Genomic DNA, 19,115 nt, shown 5'->3' on the forward strand with positions numbered 1-19,115 from the left:
TTTATTAACTGGTATTTTATATAAAATCTGCAGAAAAATACAACAGCAACAAAACCCAAAAATACTTCACAGATATCTAAAAAAACATTTGTCTCAGAGATACAAGGTAAAGCAGCATCACTTTGACACTGTGCTTTAAAAAAGAAGATGATGAATGAAGAGACTGCTCGAGTGAGATTAGAAAATTTTGCTTTCTTCTTGAAGAAGACTACTAACATTTTGCACAGCAACTATTTTTATAACCACCTCATTTTAAAAGCGTGAATTCCTAGACACAGAATTGTCATTTCACCGCCAGTTTTGCTCAAAGTGTCTGACTTTACACAGTGGAACTAAGAATGCCAAGTGTCACCAGATGTCACTATACCATGAGTTCAAGATTGGAACAGAAGTGAAGCAAATGCCTTGAAACCAACACCAGGAAAGAAATCAAAGAGAAAGTGTTTTGTAAACAAAACAAAACCACTTTGCAAAAATAAAATAAAATAAAAAAACCAACAGAAAAAACAAGAGTTCAGAGATCTCACAGTGAAATCAGAAATTCTAATTATATATGTTTTACATTCTAGGACTACTCTTTACCTTAGGCCAATTAAAGCACATTAAACCATTTAATTATATACAAACATTTTCTTTAAAAAAACAAAAAAAATTAAAACATTGCACAGAAGTCTGCTTTTAACATCACATAACAAGGTTAGTTTTATTTTCAAAACAATTACACTTAAGGGCACAGAACATACAGAATACCAAATTAACAGATGAGTAATTTTGCTTCTCTGTACATGCTAAATCCAAAGATTTCCTTGAGAAAGCTGGAGCTTGGCAACTCCAGCTTCTTCCACATCTCTGTCCTCTGAAAGGGAGCAATTCCCAACACCTCCTCTATCTCAGGATTTAAAAAAATAGATATATAAAAAAAATAAAGCTGTTTTAAAGTTGTAAGCATCTTTTAAGTGCTGGCAGAGCTCCCTGGGTGGCTCTGCCCCCTCCACTGTAACCTCATGGAAATAAATCCTTTTCTCTCCTCGGTTACAGGGCTCATGACTCTCATCAGAAGTCTCATCCTGGCCCTTCTGGGATCAGGGAACACACAAGTAAAGAAGTAAAAAATACACAATATAAGGAATATACTGAAGGCCATTTTTATTTCTTACAGTCTCGCACTGTTTCCTTTCCCTAAAAGCTAAACAGGAAAAATTATTTTTAAAAAAATTAAACAACAAAAAAAAAAGCTCTAAACTTTGGCAGAGAGTAGCATCAAATCAGCCATTTAAAAAAAACTTAAATAAAAACAGTCTCCCAAAATTCACTATTAAACTCTCAAGAAGCCTCTTCTTCTTTTTTTTTTTTTTTTATTAATTTTTTAAATAAAAGGCTTCTACCATCTCCAGGAGCAAAATTCAAATATCTTTCCAGAAAAAATAAGTTAAGGGAAATAAAAAGAAGAAAAAAAAGCTGTCATTCCAAACTCAGTTTTCCAAGATTTGTCATCCTAAGCTCAAGGCAATAATAAATAAACCCATTGCTGCAAGACAGAAGCACAACCAGCCCCACCCAGGGGGAGGGGGCCAGGCAAAAAAAAAAAATCATGGAACTGACTGTCCACTCTGTTGTTCTGCTGGACCAAAAAATGGGTGTTTAACCCCAAAATCATCAACTTTCCCCCTCAGCAAAGGCTTGTTTACGCTATAAAAAAAATCCCTTCTCCTACACAAGGTCCTTCTCGCCAGCAGGCAGCTTGTTTGGAACCTTAGAAATATCTTTATTTAATAATAAAGGCCTTTTATTAAGTGGTTTTACGCAGCAAAGAGCATCAGCATTTCTACGACACAATGAGGCTGAAGAGGAGCACACAAAACACTTTGGAAACACCTGAAGAGAAAAAGCACTGGAGAAAGAATTTGCTCAAAAAAAGCTTCACAATTCCAGGTCCAAAGATGGGGTGGGGAGGCAGATTAATAATCCTTTATGATCCTGCCTGCCAATTAGCAGCGTGATTAACGGGGCAGCTCGTTAGTGTAGCAAAAGGGAGAATAAAGGAAGCGGGAGATGGAGCACCTCGCGGTGTGGTTCTGAAGGACTCAACTCCTTCCACGGCCAAGGATGAGCTCCTCACGGATCCAACCATCCCAGCAGGATGGAATTCCACCTGCCAACCCTTCCAAGTGTCCTGTCGGAGGAGCGAAGGGCTCGGGAGGGATGGAAGCAGCAGGGAGAAGGCGTTGGAAGAAGCGCTGGCAGCGCCTCCTCCAGCCGCGCCTTCGGCCACCCGCCCGCGTAAGGCACCCTGGGGACAGCGCAGGGGGAGATGGAGCCCGGCCAAAGGGTCCCTGAGCTAAGCTGGATTCTGGCACAGCGCTGGACAGCGAGGAGCAGCCTGGAAATTCCCAGTGCCAGGCGCTGCTCCCAAGTCGTGCCCAGCTCCCAGCGGACATGGGTCAAAACCAGGCGTCTGAGCCACATCCCAGCCTTCTCAAGAGGATATTGTTGGACTGAGAATTTCTTTACCTTCTACAAGTTATTTTTCATCCCACTACGATCAAACGTTGCCCTCAATGATTTTATCCCGTATGGAAACAATACTTTTACATCAAACCATCCTTCACAGCTCAGCCCACTAAGGAAGCAACTTGAGATGCCATTAATTTCACACACCACAATTTCACCCTTAAATAGTATTTTAAATGTTTTCCCAAACCAAGCTGTGGCCACGCAAATCATAAGAAAATGTGTCTTGTCCCATTGGCAGCAACATCAACATCACGTATGGTGACTCCTCTCTACATATATTGCAACAACACCCCAAGTTTTCCACTTTGGAGTAGTTCTACTTCCCAGCAGCAACAACTAAACCAAGTGGAGGAAAGTGGAGCAGCTCAGCCTCTGGTAAAAGTTTTGGAATGAATGAGATTCAACTGATATTAAAACACCACCAAAACAAACAAAACCACCCCAAAAATAGAAGTGAATCCTTTTATCTGAAAATATGTATTGGAAATTATCTACTAGGAGCCGTGTGGATAGCACCACTGGAAAAGCAAACTTTCTCCAGCAGTCAAAGGCAGAATTGGCCCAAATTTCATCTCTACAAAATGGTTTCCCCTACAGGAATTGGTTCTTGTTTGTGTGCCAAGGAAACGGTGCTGGACCCCTGAACTGGTTTTGGTGAACGCTCACAATGGTCCCTCAGCCCAACTTTGGCCCAGCTAGTTTGTGCTCTCCTGAATGAGCTCAGGTTCAGGTTCAGGAGCAAAGACAACTGGAGGAATTATTTCCATGGAAAGCCTGGATATGACCACTCTGTCCTGGAGAGGGAAGGAGTTTAATACTGGTGGGCTCTGCTCCCAAAACCAGGACCCAGCTTGGCTTGGGGAAGGATGGGAGCACCAACCTGCTGCACACTCATCCTCCCCACCTGGGAACTGCTCATCCCTGCCTGGGCATCCATCCATCCGTCCATCTGAAGGAAACATCCTCTGGATTTGGAGACCTACAAATAGCTGTGACTGCCTGGGAGAAATTCAGGTTTTTGGAAAAATCCTGAGGACAGGACAGACCTCAATTGCCGACACAGATTTGCGGCTGCACGCGCTCCCTGTCCCTGACACCGAATCCCTCGGGATCGTTCTGAGGAGGGAGGGAAGGAGGGAATTTCTTCACACAAAGGTCACTCATGGGAAAGGGCTGCCCAGGGAGCTGGTGGAGTGCCCAGCCCGGGAGGTGTCCAAGGAATGTGGCACTCTGGGCTGGGTGACAAGGTGGGGATGGGGCACAGCTGGAACCCAATGACCAGGGAGGGCTTTTCCAAGCTCAGCGATTCTGGGATTCCTCAAAAAACAAAAAGGAAGTTTGACAGGGTGAAAGGGGAAGTGGGAGAAGACATGGGGCAAAAGGACTCTGGAAAACAAGGAGCACTTTCACCTCTCTCCCCCATTTCCCCTTCCTCCCCTTCGCAGTTGTTCTCCCCCTGCAGCATCGGGGCTTCCTCCTCTTCCTCCTCTGGGATTCCTCCCATGTACAGCAGAGGAAAACCCTTCTGCAGGGTGAAAATCAGTTTTTCAAGACATGCAAAGCCTCTTGGTTCTCTTTTTCCCATATGGTAGAACCTACAAACAGATTTTTCCCTAAAAAGAAGCTAATCCAAACAACATCCTAAAGGTTCAGAGGCTGGAGAGGCTGAATGAATTTTTTTTGACATTTACTGGAACTCAAGAAATTCTATCCAAACCCGAGGAAAAATTTCTTTCCTGGAGGTGGAAAGAGCTGTTCCAGAGCCCTGGAACAGCTGCCCAGGGACATCCCAAATCCACCCCAAGAATTCTGTGATTCTTCAATTTCAATATACTACAAAACCCCACAGAAAGAGTATTTCTTTTTCATCCTCCTCTATTGACAGTTTGTCATCTCCAGGCTTATTTTTGTTTTAGATTTTTCTCTTTTTTCTTTGTTTTTTATAATACAGAAACTTTTCAGTAATGGAATTTACAGTGGATAAAAATCAAAAGACAAAAATTTCCTTACAAAGAATTAAAAAAAGGCAGAAAGCTGCTAAGAGCTATCATGTTTTAAGTGCTGTAAAATGAGACAAAACAGCTTCCTGTTGTTGCCAGAAGAAAAATGAGAAACTGAAAAAAGAAAAGAAAGCAGTGAGTGCAATTAAGAAGTGCTAAGTTGGCCAAGGTAATACAGTCATTTTATAAATGTGCATCACAGCTCTGCGTCTAAAAAATCTTTTGACACAGCTTTAATCACTCAGATTTTACACACTGGTAACTGATTACCTGTTATCTTCACTTAATGCTGACTGAGCTGTAACTGCCTGACTTCAAACACAGCCACCTGCCTGCCTTTGGTATATTTATACACAGAAAAACAAAAGGTTAGTGCTGCAAATGGAAAAAAAAAAACAAAAAAAACAACACAAAAGGGAAAAAAGAAAAAGCCACCACAGGACAGGTTCTGCTTTCAGCAGAGGGAGGACAACACATCTCAAATGGTCTCAAAATAGGCTAAAGCTGAGTTGATCTTACAATTATAGCGTAAACAATGCCTGGGTTGTGGTTATGTTGTTTGAAAAGAAAGGAAAAACCAAAAATCTCCAGAGACCTGTATCAACTTCTGTATGTTTAAGCCATACCCTTAAAAGTTCACTATTCACTCACAAAGAGAAGTAGACAAACATGAAGATTCCAAGCGAACAGACACAGACCAGTCCAGTATTTAGTAATAGTTTAACTTTTGGAGTCTCTTCCAGCATTTGTAAACAAACAGTCTCCTCCTCGACCTCCCGAACCACTCTCTTGTTTACGTTTTTACTTTTAAAGCCACAGAACCAATCTATGAATTTCAAATGTCTCGCCCTGTTGTCAGTCCCCTCCTCCTCCTCGTGCTTTTTCTCCCCCATCAGGGCCGCCTGTCCGTTGGAATAACAATCCACGGGCGTCTCCACCTCGGAGTGGCTCACCGAGATCACCGGGTTGCTGTCATCCCTGCACGTCACCAGGAGGTTGATGTCCTCCGGCTTCACGTTTTTAATGTTCTCCTCCGACTTCCCGTTGGGAATGATGTGGTTGGCGTTCTCGTTGCACTTGAGGATGCTCTTCTCCTGCGCCTGGTACAGCTCCCCCTTGCCGGCGCTCTCCGGCGCGCCGCGCTTCCACAGGGCCCAGAACGTGGTGGTCCTCACCTGCTCCTTGGTGGGCGGCGGCGTGAGCAGGCTCACCACGACCGTCACGGCCCCGGTGATCCAGAACAGGGCCGTGGCCACGTACATGTAATGGATGTTCTTGATGAAGTCGGGCCTGGTGTCCGGCTGGTCGCACTCGGGAGCGCGGTAGAAGAAGGCCAGGATCAGCCGGATGGCGCCCAGGACAAACCCGGCCATGCCGCCGTAGAAAGCGCCCTGCTCGTTGCAGCGCTTCCAGAAGATGGCCATGAGGAACAGGGCGGCCACCGGCGGGGTCAGGTAATCCGCCACCTCCTGGATGTACAGGTACATCTGCCCGCCCTGCATCTCCACGATGATGGGCACCCAGGCGATGCTGATCACCACCATGAAGGCCACGAAGACCCTGCCCACGATCATGAGCTCCCGGGAGGTCGCGCTCTTCCGGATGAGCTTGTAGACGTCGAGCGTGAAGATGGTGCTGGCGCTGTTGAAGATGGAGTCCAGGTCGCTCATCAGGGCAGCGATCATCACGGCCATCATGAGCCCGCGCAGCCCCACGGGCACCAGGTTCATCACCAGGCGCGGGTAGGCGATGTTGGAGCAGCCGGCCCTGCTCCCGCACACCTGGAAGCAGTGCTCGGGGTTGATGCAGGCGATGTCGTCCACAAACAGGATGCGGGAGATCATCCCCGGCACCACGATGATGAACATGGGCAGCAGCTTCAAGAAGCCGGCCATGAGGGTGGAGCCTTTGGCATGAGCGATGTTTTTGGCAGCCAGAACTCTCTGCACTATGACTTGGTCAGCACACCAGTACCACACTGAGGCTGGGGTCTGTCCCAGCAGAAATCCAGGCCAGGGAATGTCTTCGTCCGTCGGCTCGCGCAGCATTTTGAGAGAGTCAGGCTTTGGGCTGACGTTGCAGGAGTTGGTGTTGGAGATGTTGTAGGTTAGGAGGATGGAGGTGATGTTTGGTGATGCCAACATGTACCTCCTTTTCACTTCTTCAAAACCACCGACCTCCATGAGGCTTATGATCATGAGTGTGAGGGCCCCGATGATCATAAGCAGCGCTTGGAGGGTGTCCGTGTAGATGACGGCCACCAGCCCTCCGGTCACAGTCAGCAGCGCCGTCATTCCGATCAGCAGGATCACCGACAGGTAGAGGTTCCACCCTAGGGACTCTTGGATAAAAAGCGCCCCTGAATACAAGTCAACCGAGAGTTTGGTGAAGATATAAAGAAGTAGAGACAACGCTGCAAAATAGATTTGAATCCTATGCCCTCCGAACCGCTTGGACAAGTATTCGGGCATGGTGTACACTCCCGACCGGATGTAGACTGGCACGAAGACCCATCCCAAAAGCTGCAAAAGCATTAAGGCGTTGAACTCCCACGCGCCTACGGCGAATCCGCTCGCCGCTCCAGATCCTGCGAGCCCAATGAAATGTTCACTTCCAATATTGCTCACAAACAACGAGGCCCCGATAGCTACCCAGGTCATAGAACGCCCTGCCAAAAAGTAGCCACTCACGGTGCTCCGATTGTTTTTCCACATGGCAAAGAAACCTATGCACATTACAAGCACGAAGTACAGGGCCACAATGGCAATGTCTGCTGGCTCCAAAGAAGCCCTCATTTTGTAACCAAAAAGCCTTCGCTGACGTCCACTTCTCGCCCCCCAGCCAACGTCTCTTAAGCACCACGTGAACCAGTTTTAACCAAAATCAACACAGCGGGTCAAATTCTTTGTCCCTTGGTTTGCTGTCCTGATGCTGGTGGCAGTGGTACATTTACTTTTCTCCGCTTCTCAAATTTGGGAACTTAGCACGCACTTTTAATCCACATTCCACAAGAGCATCAGCCTTAACTCAGTTGATGTAGGAGAAATTCTTAGTTGCAGCTAAGTTTAGTGAGGCCTACTGTACCAACCCTGCAAGGCAGCAAAGACAAAAGACAAAGATTGAATTAGAGAGGAATTTCATGAAGTAATGAGAAAAAATTTGAAGTGTAGTAAAACAAATCACTGAACACCACAGATTTTTCCCCCTTTATATTTCCTGCAATCCATAACAGACATCATTCAATATTTGTAGGGCTAAGTGGAAAAAGCCTTTCACAAGTCAACTTCAATGGTTACAGGTACCTTCAGAGACGCAGCGATTCGGGAGGATTGAGTGACCCAAATTCCCCAGAACATAGCAAGCAACAAAAACACATTTTCTTTTTCTTTACTCTGGTGTCTCACAAGTCTCCTTCTCAAGCCACTAACCAGATCTTCCTCTTTCCAGCAATCTTAGGAAAATAAAATTAAAATAACCCAACAAATAACAATGGCTATGGAGCCCAAACCTGGCTCAGCATTTCCTGCACTGGATCCCCCAAATCCTGGGAGATCCTGGCACCACAGGAAAGCACCTGAGACACCAGCTGGCTGCTAGAAAAATCAAAGTGAGGTCACAGAGCTGTCAAAAATCAACATCCATTTCAAATCAGCTGGAGAATCACGGTTATTCCGCAGGTTTTGAGGCGAGTTTGCTCCTGTCTGGGGTACAGATAATCACAGGGTTATTTTCCACTTGGAAAGATCTCCATACACATCCACGTGATCCAAGGGGAGAAAACATCCCATTCCAGCAAGTGGCAGAAGCAAAACTCCACCTGACATCCCACTTTAGGGCCAGTGCCTTTGGACACCCACACCTGGGGTTTTGTGGGAGCACCAGAGGCACAGGAGGGAACACTGGGTGGGTTCTGGCAGCTGGAAGAATGCCATTCCCATCCCAGCATGGACAACTGGAAGGTATGGAGGCAAAACCTTCCCTGTCGCGCTCTTCCCGAATTCCCAATCCCACCTGACAGCTCCCAAACACGTCAGGAAACAAAACCCATTTTGGCAAGCAGGACCAAAAGCTGGAAGTGGAGGGAAGGGGACAATGAAGACTTGGTGGCAGAGGAAGGGGCACTGAGGAGCTGCATGGTGGCTCCCTCATGGATTTGGGATGTGCTCCCAGCTCTTGTTTATGTTTATACCACAGAATCATGGAATGGTTTGGGATGGAGGGACCTAAAATCCCACCCAGTGCCACCCCTGCCATGGCAGGGACACCTCCCACTGCCCCAGGCTGCTCCAGCCCCAGTGTCCAGCCTGGTCTTGGGCACTGCCAGGGATCCAGGGGCAGACACAGCTGCTCTGGGCACCCTGGGCCAGGGCCTCAGTGCCCTCTACCAACCCAAAGGCTTCTAATGGGTTTGGAGAGAGCTGGACATGGGATTCTTCCATTTCCTACACCCAAGGGCCATGGGAAAGGAAGACCAAAGCAAAGAACAGGTTCACTCTAAAGATGGGAACACAAACCTTTAGCAGCAATAATGAGATTATTACAGAAGGCGAGGAACAGGGTCTGACTCCACTCCTCTTTCCCACCCACTGGTTAAAACACAAGAAAACCAACACTGGGGTCTTTTTCTGGCCATAAAATCTCACAAATCCTACAAGCATCAGCTCCAGGCATCCCCTTCCAGTTCACTCTCTGGCATGAGGCTGAAGCTCCCATTTCCCCATTAATTAATCATTAATACAAACAGCCTGATAGCATATTCTAATGGTTGGTTGGTTTCTTTGTTAGGGATGTTTATGTTTAGCACCCCTGCCATATATTGGGTTTGTTTAAAGGGTCAATAAAAACCATATCAGATTCCAAGACAGTTAAGGTTGAAAATGCACACGTTGTGTTAAAGGCAGCAACGGTGCTGAGTAAAAACGTGCAAGTCCTCACAGATTGTAAAAATAGCTCCCAGCAAGCCACAACTTCAACCTTAAGGAGAAATCCACCACTGTGTCATTTGTATGGTACAGCTGGTTTTCAGGAGAAAAATTTATAAAAATAAAAATAATAAGGGCTCCCCCCCAGCACCACAAACCCACTTGAGAATAGAGATATTCCTTCTGCTGGAATTACAGCCAATAATGAGAGACTAAGGAGAATGGCACAAAACGGACTGATTACAGCACTGGGCTAAATTTATCATTCCTTAGAAGCCTCAAACCACAGACGTATTTTCAATTCTTCCACAGAAGAATTCACATTTCTCCCCACCCGCAAACACAGGAGTAGTTAAATGGTCTAATAGCTTAATCCAACCCAAAATTATAAACACTTCACATGAGATGATGCAATCAGAGCCAAGTTTAATGGACTATTCTTAGTTTTAAGCACTTTGGAGCAACACTTTAATAGTGTTGTGTCTTTTGCTATATTCAGCTAATTTTTCAACTATGTTATGTTTATACCAAAACTATAAATATTTTAAGAGAAAGGGAAGGAGAGATTTGACAAAAAAAAATCTGCTACACAGAAAACCAGAAGAGTAGCCAGATAAGGAAATTGTAATAATTAATATTTTCAATGTTCTGTTTTCCTTCTCATTACTAAAAAACATTTGATTTTAACTTGAGTTCACCCCCCACCATCTTCCCTGTGGGTTCATCAGTGACTTGTCACAAATATCCTACAGAGCAATATGGAAAAATGACAAAAATATCTGTTAAAATCAATTCAATTTGATACCAGAAGTATCCAGAGTGTTTCTATAGACAGGATACTAACAGGGAAGCTGTGGCTGCCCTGGATCCCTGGGAATGTCCAAGGCCAGGCTGGATGGGATAATGGAAGGTGTCCCTGCCCTGGGGGTGGGACTGGATGGGCTTTGGGGTCCCTGGGAATCCAAACCTTCTGTAATTCCAGCATGCAGACTCTCTGAGAAGCGTGTCAGTGTTTGATGCAGCTGCCCTCAAATAAATTGTGACATTCCTCAATAAAGTCACTTCAGCTCCAGGGGGCTCATTCCAACCAAAATAAACAACAAGTGAAGTTCCTGGAGTGTCTTCCATAGGATGATACAGCCAGACCATGCACCTGAAATAATCAAATTTCAGAGAGCTGAACCCTGCCCTTTGTCACCAACACCTGAGGGTTTTTTTGCAGGGCTCAGTTTGCCTGAGCTGGAAGGTGAAAAGTTTTCAGCAGCCACCACAAATTTGCTGCACTGTCACTAAATTACAGCACTGAAGTAGCTTCTTGTACCAGTTTCTTAGACCTAATTCCAAAATAACCCTGGAACTTTTCTTCATTAGGAAAATGAGACTCGTCCCTCTGAACTTTCAGCAAGTTCTGACCTCAAGTCTTACAAAGGACTTTTGAGATGCCCCATGTGAGTTTAGTCTTGAGTTATTAGAACAGTGAACATTGTGGCACTGACAGAGGGAGGGGGAAAAAAAAAAAGGCAGAAAGACAGAGCTGCTGCCAAGGACTGGGAATTTTCTTCCCTGAGGCTGTTTTCTGGCTGGATCATATCAAAGACACAAAACAATGTGCTTCCCTCTTGTCTGGAAATAGAGGCTGTAGCTCTGGTGAAACAATGCATATGTCTCTCCAACACCCAGCCTGTTCCTTAAGGGGAAAAAAAAATCCCAAGCAAGTCCCTGAAGAGAGATTTCATAATGTGAAGCAGACCCAGGGTGGGATTTTGAGGAGAAATTTGTACGATTGTTCTAAAGGAAAACTTTCTCCACAGTGCTTTTCCAATAAAATGGGTGATTAAAACATGCCAGAGTCCAACTGCTCCAGCTCTGAAGCCACTATTTCTTCTCAGCTCTCTTGGCTTTTTGGCAATGGGAAGTGTCTGAGCTGACTCTCCTTTTCTCCTCACCAATCCCGATGCTTTAAGGGTTAATTGGAGGACACAGATGCCCACCTATCCCACAGGAGTGTCCACTGTTAGCAAATTAAGTGCTTTGCTCACAGATTTTCAAGCAGTTTTCAGATTATTTCTTGGGACCAACATTTTCCCACCCCACCTTCAAGCAGGAGTATTTGAAATCAGGTCTGCAGCACTTCACCTACTGAACAGCTCTGCTGTGTGGAAGAAATCTGTGCAGATTACCAGGATCATGGAAAATATTACCTCTGCCACAGAAAAATTAATAAATACCTGAAGTCTTGTGCCTTGAGTGGGGTCTGCACCATGTGCAACCCCCTGAGTGTGTTTTCCAGACTCCTCACACCTCTGACCATGGACACACCAATGAGTTCCTACCTGTTCACTGCTCCACAGTAAACACAAGGAAAAAAATCTCTTAGAAAAAAAAAAAAAGAAAAGAGGAAAAGCTTTGTTCCATTTACTGCAGCACTCAGAACACAAAAAAGGAGCACTGAAGCTCTTCATGGAGTAAGTGATACATAAATTATGTAGCACATGCCCTTGAGGAAGCAGGGGCTATCCTTGGCAGCTGCTCAACAGAGCCCTCAGCATCCAGGGCAGCAGTTCCAGGCTTTTCCCTGAAAACCAGGAGCTGGAGCAGAGGAATGTGCCAGGAACCCCCCAGGGACAGATAGGGAAGGCAGAAGTTGACCTGGAGCATCCAATAAATAACTGCAGTTGCTGGGGATGCCAGGCCAGCCCTGAACCCCAGAGGCTGCAGCAGGAAAGGGACACATTTCCAGGTTCCCTGAGCCCACCTGGCTGAACCTGTCGGTCACACTCTGCATCACCACCACATGGACCTCCTGCTGGTCTGGAGAACTCAGGAGCCAACTCTGTAAATCGCCACTATGAAAAAAAATCCAATTTGAGGTGCAAGGAACAAGTCACTCACTCAAAGGAGCTGTTATGAACACGCAATGAACTTTTGTTTTGGTCAGGAATCACTCCAGCTCTGGTCTTCATTTTACTGCAGCAGCACAAAAAAGCAGCTTGTTCCAGCATAAATTCTTCTGGATTCTTTTCTACACAACTGCTGCGGGAGACATGAGAGAAATAAATAACCCCAGAGCAAGAGACACAGAGAACTGACTGCCAGTCAGAAATGGGGTGTGCAGTGGACAATTACAGAGCAGGAACTGGAGTGATGCGAGGCCAACTGGAGCTCAAGGGCACTGGGACCGACACTGTTGCAGCAGGACATCATTTAGTTGTCATTTTTGGGGTTTTTGAACCATTTCCCCCCCCATCCCAAAAAAATACACCTATTCCAGTGTCCCACCAAGTCACAAATGAAGGAGGGGGAGAAGGCACAGGAAGGACACTCCAGCAGTCAGTGGACACAAGAAAAGCTCCAGCCTTGCAAAACAAGAAAAAATGGATTTTTTCAGAATCTGCATCACCCTCCCCGAGCCACTTCATGCCACTGCCTGTGACATTCACACTTGGCTGGTTCCCTTTGCCAAGAGCCAGTCCCCAGCACTCCAGCAGGAATAAGGAACTGATTTGCTTCCACTGTTCTTCCCAGAACTCCAAACACCTACAGGGCAAGGGGGGTAAGCTGGGGACAGAGGGAAGGAGACAAAAAGTCCCTTTTTCTCTATTAAAATACAGAGATACCAGAGAGAAATTCTGTCTTTTCCAGACCTGCCTAGACAGAATAACCATCATACCCAGGATATTAATCCATCAATTATCAATTTAAAGAAAATCAGAAGTTAATACCTTCCTTTTCCCCTTGTCAGCCCAAAGAACAGGTTTATGTTTCCATGGGTGACAAATGTTATCTGGAGGAATTTCTTCATGGAAAGGAACTGGAAGGGGCTGCCCAGGGAGGTTTGGAGTCCCCAAGGAAGGCCTGGAGGTGGCACTGAGTGCTCTGGGTTAGGGACAAGGCACAGCTGGGACTCCATGGTCGTAGAGGGCTTTTCCAAGCTCTGGAATTCCGTGAAGGGAGCAGAAGCTGCCAAGGAATTGGCCTTGCAGAACCTCTCCTGCCTCGGCTGCAGCTCCAGCAGGGCCCTCCTGAGCTCAGTTTGTCACCACAAAGCCCAGCCCAGCATGGAAACCACAGAGAGGTGACATCCCTCTTCCACAGGACACAGTTCTTTTCCACAGGAACTGAAAGCAAAAGGGGCAGAGACAACCCAGAAGCCACTTGGTCAACAGCAAAACCAATGGCACCAGAGGGCAAAAAGCCAAACATTTCCAAGGAAGTGGGAAGGGGCTGGCAAAAACTGGAAGGTTCTGGCATCACACAGCACCAGGCAAGATTTCCCTGCCAGGTCACACTGCAGTGGAAGGTGCAGTAAGACACTGAGTGCCAAGGCTCAAATCTCTTTTTTTGGCAACCCAAAACGCAGCAGCACAAACATTTCGCTGCCATGGCAGGGATGAAGGAGATGAAGACTTGCTCACCAGAGCAGCAGCAAGAGAATGGGTCAAACAAGCCTCAACAGCCAAGAATTTGATTTCTGGGGTGGAACTGGGGCCACTTCAGTTCTCTGGACAAGGTTCTCGCCTTTTCAGAAGCAAATATCAGAAATGCTGCAAAATCTCTGCCACTACTGAGGATGCCCTTTCCTTCAGCTGGAAGCTCAATGCTGTGATGCAGCTGGTGGTGATCATCACTCAGCAGGAACTGGATAATCCCAGCCTAAAAAATGTGCTGCTTCATCCCATTTGAGGAGGATTTTGGCTGGGAGAGTGCAGAAGTTAGTTAGGAAATGAGAAAGGAGAAGTGTCAGTCCCCATGAAACTGGGCAAGATACCAGGAAGAAATTCTTCTTCAAATTTCTAGGAAGAAAAAAAAAAAAAAAACAAAAAAAAACCCCACACCACCCAAAAAAACCCAGACACATTAAGTTTCTTTAAGACTTCCCCAAATTCCCATCACATTTTTGGCTGCCCACAATCTTTGGAAGATTATAAAGCACCCCCAGGATTATTGGTAGGTGAGACAGAAGTTCAGGATCATACATAGGCCAAGAATTTGAGGCTCTCCACGCTTCCCAGTCAGCTGGGTGCTGTTTCAAGACTTGTGATCCTTCTGGGAGATTTCAAGACACCAAAACCAGAGTTCAATAAAATTCTGCTGGTTCTAAAACAATTAATGCTAATTACAAAGCTTGATGGAGAATATCTCTATTAAAAGCTACTGAACACTGATTTCTTTTTCAAAAACACCGACTTCACTGAACACATTCCCTCCTCTGCATGGGCCTGGCTTTTAATTATTTGTTAGATATTTGCAGGACTGAACACAAGGATTGGCTTGCAAGTGGACAAACCAGGAGTAAAAAATAGCAGAACAACAGTATTTCTGCAGTTCCTCCATGCTATTTCTTGGGTTCACGTCCCTCCCTTTACACCATCCACTTCCTTCCTGCCCTTCTCCTCACCAGGGGTGATGAATTTTCTCTACAATCTCATTTTCAGCACCAATATTTGCACCAGTGCTCCACAGGAAGGACAGGTCTTCACATCTTGCCTTACTTTCCACATATTTATTTCCAATATTTCCTGTTCCACTTCTCATTATTAGTTATATTTTGCATCTCTTTCTGTATTTTTATTTTTCCCTGCTTTCACCTTTTTATCAGTTCTTCAATGCCCACTGGGGATATTGCTGCTGCTGCACAGGGCAGGAATTTTTCCAGAGAATAACCTGGTGCCCAGAGGTTGCTGCTGCCCTCAGGTAAGGGACACAGAGGGTGGGACATGAAGCTCTACCAAGCAACTGCTTCCACACAAACAGCTCTTCCTTCATCCCAGATTTGCAGCCAGGGAGGTGTGGGTGGCTGTGGCTCCAGGAATTAGAAGCCTGCCATGGAGCACGACAAATCATAAAATCATGGAATGGTTTGGGTTGGAAAGACCTTAAAAAGCCCATCCAGTGCCACCTCTGCCATGGCAGGGACACCTTCCACTGTCCCAGGCTGCTCCAACCTGGCCTTGGACACTTCCAGGGATCCAGGGGCAGCCACAGCTGCTCTGAGAAAATAATTATTAAAAAAAAAAAAAAAAAAAAAAGATAAATTACTTGCCAGCAACTTAACAGCTGCCAAAGCAATTTTTGTGTGGCAATGATGGTTCTGGGATAAGGGAACTGGAGAAATCAGCTCCTGAAAGAACACACGGAGAAAAGCAGAGCTTCCATCATTCCAAAGCATGGAACTGATGAAGTCAGGAGACAGAAAACACAAACACACATGAGCTGAAGGAGCAGCTTCTCCTCAGTGTTACAATGGACAGCTTTTCCAGGAGTCAGTCACGTCTCAGGGCTTTCCAACAATCAGAGATTAATGCTGCTCAGCACAAAGGGTTCTCCAAGAGTTCAGGGACACAGTCTGCTCCACGCTGAAATTACCAACACCTTTCAGGCCAGAACACAGTAGGAACAAACCCCAACCAGGAGCAAAGAGCTCACTGCTGAGGAGGAACCAGGGGCAGCCCAGAGAAGTTTCACCTCAAAGGTTTAACCCCCACTGCTGTCTCCTGAAGAGGGACTGGCCAAACCCCACTGAAATCCCACCAGGGTCCTGCAAGAAACTGAAATTAGACTTCAACTATTCTTCAGTCCCAGGCACGTATGCCACACTTGGCAAAAATTCCAGCTCTTCCAAGACTGAAAATGTCAAATATCAGGCAAGAGGGTATCGTTCCCAAAAGCTGTCTGCACCACACTCTCCAAAACCCAGTTCTTCTTATGGAATGCTCAAGGCAGAAAACAAAAAGGTGACTCCTCCAGCAGAGTCAGTGCTGGATCTTGCTGTTTTCTAAACCTGGCTTTTAGTTCCAAGGCTTTGGTCTCCTTCCCAGCACCACCCCCAGCTCCAGGATCCCTCCCTGCCAGGCTCAAGAGCCTGTTCCAGCCTACTGAAAATGCCAGTGGGAACAAAGGAAAAAAACTTTTGTGTAATTTTAACCTGCTCATCTAGGAAAAGGGGTGGGGAAGATGCACAATTCCATTGGCAGAGCAGGTGGTTCACCGGAAAGGAAAGGAAATAAAATAAAATAAACCCAGTATCTTCCTGCTTCCTTCTCTCCCCCTCCTTCCTGGCAACTGAGACATCAAAAGCCCAGTTGCTGCAGCTGCCTACACAGCAATTAAGTGCAATAGTCAAGATGTCAAGCAACACTACTGCCCATTTACTTTGGCTTTCCCAAAATAGCCAACAATCTCATCACGGCAGGTAGGGAATTTTGGAAACACGGCAACCCACTCCAAAAGCAACAAACAGCTGCTGAAGACAAGCTGTGCTGTGAGAACATGGCTGGAGAAATGAGAGCACACATTCACTGCAGGATTATTAATATTATTATTATTATTATTATTTGGAAGTGTCCAAGGCCAGGTTGGACAGGGCTTGCAGTGACCTGGGACAGTGGGAGGTGGCCCTGCTATGTGGAACAAGGTGATTTTTAAGACCCCTTCCAACCCAAACCACTCTGGGATTCCAGAAGTGGGTGGATGGGTCTCCTAGTCCAGGTATTTGCTGAAAAATAAGTGGTTAGGTTTTAGATTATGACTCTGTGTTTGAACTTCTTCATAGGTGAAGATGAGCACACTGCTAATAAAATATTGATGAATTTCCTCGTTTTTAGTGAAATACTCTCGAGTTATTTACAAAGTGCCCATCAGTTCCAGTTACAAAGAGGTGCTGCTGAGGACGTGTGTCCCTGTGCTCTGCTCTGCATGACAAGGTGGGGATCAAAGGCTGGACTCCATCCTGGAGGTCTTTTCCAAGCTCAAGGACTGTGGGATTCCCACTCTGTGTCCCAGTCTCCTTGGAGGTCTGGCACTGCCACCCTACAGTCACGCTGCACAAACAACCTTGGAGCAGCAGGAAACCATTTCCAGCTCTTCCTTCCTTCCCAGGGAGTTTCAGAGCTCCCTGCAGAGCCCTGCTCTTCCAGCCAGTGAGAATTCCTGCACATTCACTCCTGGGGATTCACTGCCCTTCCCTGCTGAAGGTGCTGCTCCACCACAATCCCCCACTCAGAGCCAAAGACAGGAGAAAATCAGGAATTATTAAAAACTCAGTTTTTGTTCTGAACAGGGGATTCAGGCCATGGACAGCTGTGTCTTCATTTTGCACCTTTCCCTCCAGCACAGCTGCAGGGCTTGGCTGGGGCTGCTGTGGGCAGGTAAGGTTTGGTTTGCAAACATCTGGACGCTGCTGGTAACAAATCTGCCACCAAGCTCCCCCCAGCATTTGTTCCTGCTGTGCTGCAGTGTGGAAAGCAACACAATGGGCAAAATGAATCATTTCACCTCTGTGTGCTCACACCTTGCTCTGCCCAAAGCATCTCCTCCTCCATGAACTCACACACAGCAACACAAACCCCTCACCCTCCAAATACACCACAGGGAAAGGAGAATTATTTATTTTGGGGTGGCTTTTAGGGCTTTTATTGTTCTTTTCCTAAGAGTCACTACCTGGAGGCTCTGTTGATGAAAAATTATATATAAGAGTATATAAAATATCCTGTGTTTTAGTATATAAAAATACAGTGGTTTTAGTCTCTCAAATCAGGACACAGAAGAGCTGCCCAGCTTTGACTTCAGAATAAAATCCTGACTTTTTGTGGCAAGTACATGCAGACAACCAGAGACAAAGGCTGGTAAGTGGAACCAGCGCAAAGTGAAAGTTTTCCCATCCCCAAAGCTCTTGGGTGTTGCATTTTTAAGGCACAAAAGGAGAACTGAAGAGGCTCTGGAGCCTGCCAAGCCTGAGGAGAGCATCAGGCAGGATGAATGGGGTGAGCTGCCCTGGGACCCTCTCAACAGACTCCCAACAGAAGCCACATGGAGGAAAAGAACAGGAGAGGATCCCTGACTTGGACACGAGCAGGGCTGGGCACAACAGGGCTTAAAGTAACAAAAATAAACTGGAGGGACTTATTCTGGATGCCTGAGAATGCCAAGGGAACTATTAAAAGAAAGTTGTAGGTGGGGGAAACCCCACAGAAGCACCAAGTTTGCCTCTGAAGAGAGGCAGCAAAGCCTCCAGGCTGAGGTTTGCACCCGAGAAGTTCAGGACAAGCCCTAAAGCACAGGAAAGCTGAGTGACAAGGGTTTGGGGTTCTTTTTGGAGGACAGGGGACCTGCCACAGGTGAGGAAGGACATCGCAGACACCAAGAGTCAGCACTTGCTCAGATAGCACCAGGACATGCAGCCACCACAGAGGGACTGACAGGGAACACCCGCCCAGGTGCTGTCACCAGTGTGGAAAAGAAATGCTGTTTATTCTTCTACAGGAATGAGTTATGGACTCATTCCACTATTTCAGACTGGCTTATTATCCTTATATTTTGCCTCATTTAATTCAGTATTACAGCCAGGATTATGCACAGCTTACAGGGGTCATTAGAGCAACCCCCCAGCCAAGATCCAGCAGCACCATGGAGCATAAAACCACTCGAGAAAATATTTCCAAGTGTTCTCAGGGCACAAGAAAGGCAGGAGCAGCAAAATACTGGGAAATGAAAAAGCACCCAGATCCGGTGTGCTGAAAACAGCATGAAAATAGCAGCACCTACAGACAGACTAAATTTTAGACTTACAACAAGGGTGGGTTAAAAACACCAGCACAAACTGAAATGTTTAGACATAATCACAGAGCTAAAAAAAAGACTTTAAAGGTACATCCATGTGGAAAGAACATGCTGGAGAGTC

The 19,115-nt window shown here is 46.1% G+C and overlaps 2 protein-coding genes across 2 annotated transcripts in view; both read right to left on the bottom strand.

The window, feature by feature from the left end:
* MRPS6 (mitochondrial ribosomal protein S6) overlaps window positions 1–19,115 on the bottom strand; it is a 45,620-nt gene that overhangs the window by 24,583 nt on the left and 1,922 nt on the right.
* SLC5A3 (solute carrier family 5 member 3) overlaps window positions 1–19,115 on the bottom strand; it is a 20,941-nt gene continuing 1,826 nt past the window's right edge. Inside the window, exon 2 of the mRNA XM_041719020.2 lies at window positions 1–7,603. Coding sequence (XP_041574954.1) covers window positions 5,162–7,309 — 2,148 coding nt within the window. The 5' untranslated portion in view covers window positions 7,310–7,603 and the 3' untranslated portion in view covers window positions 1–5,161. The remainder of the gene's footprint in view (window positions 7,604–19,115) is intronic.

This window comes from Taeniopygia guttata, chromosome 1, assembly GCF_048771995.1.
Source record: "Taeniopygia guttata chromosome 1, bTaeGut7.mat, whole genome shotgun sequence".
NCBI lineage: Eukaryota > Metazoa > Chordata > Aves > Passeriformes > Estrildidae > Taeniopygia > Taeniopygia guttata.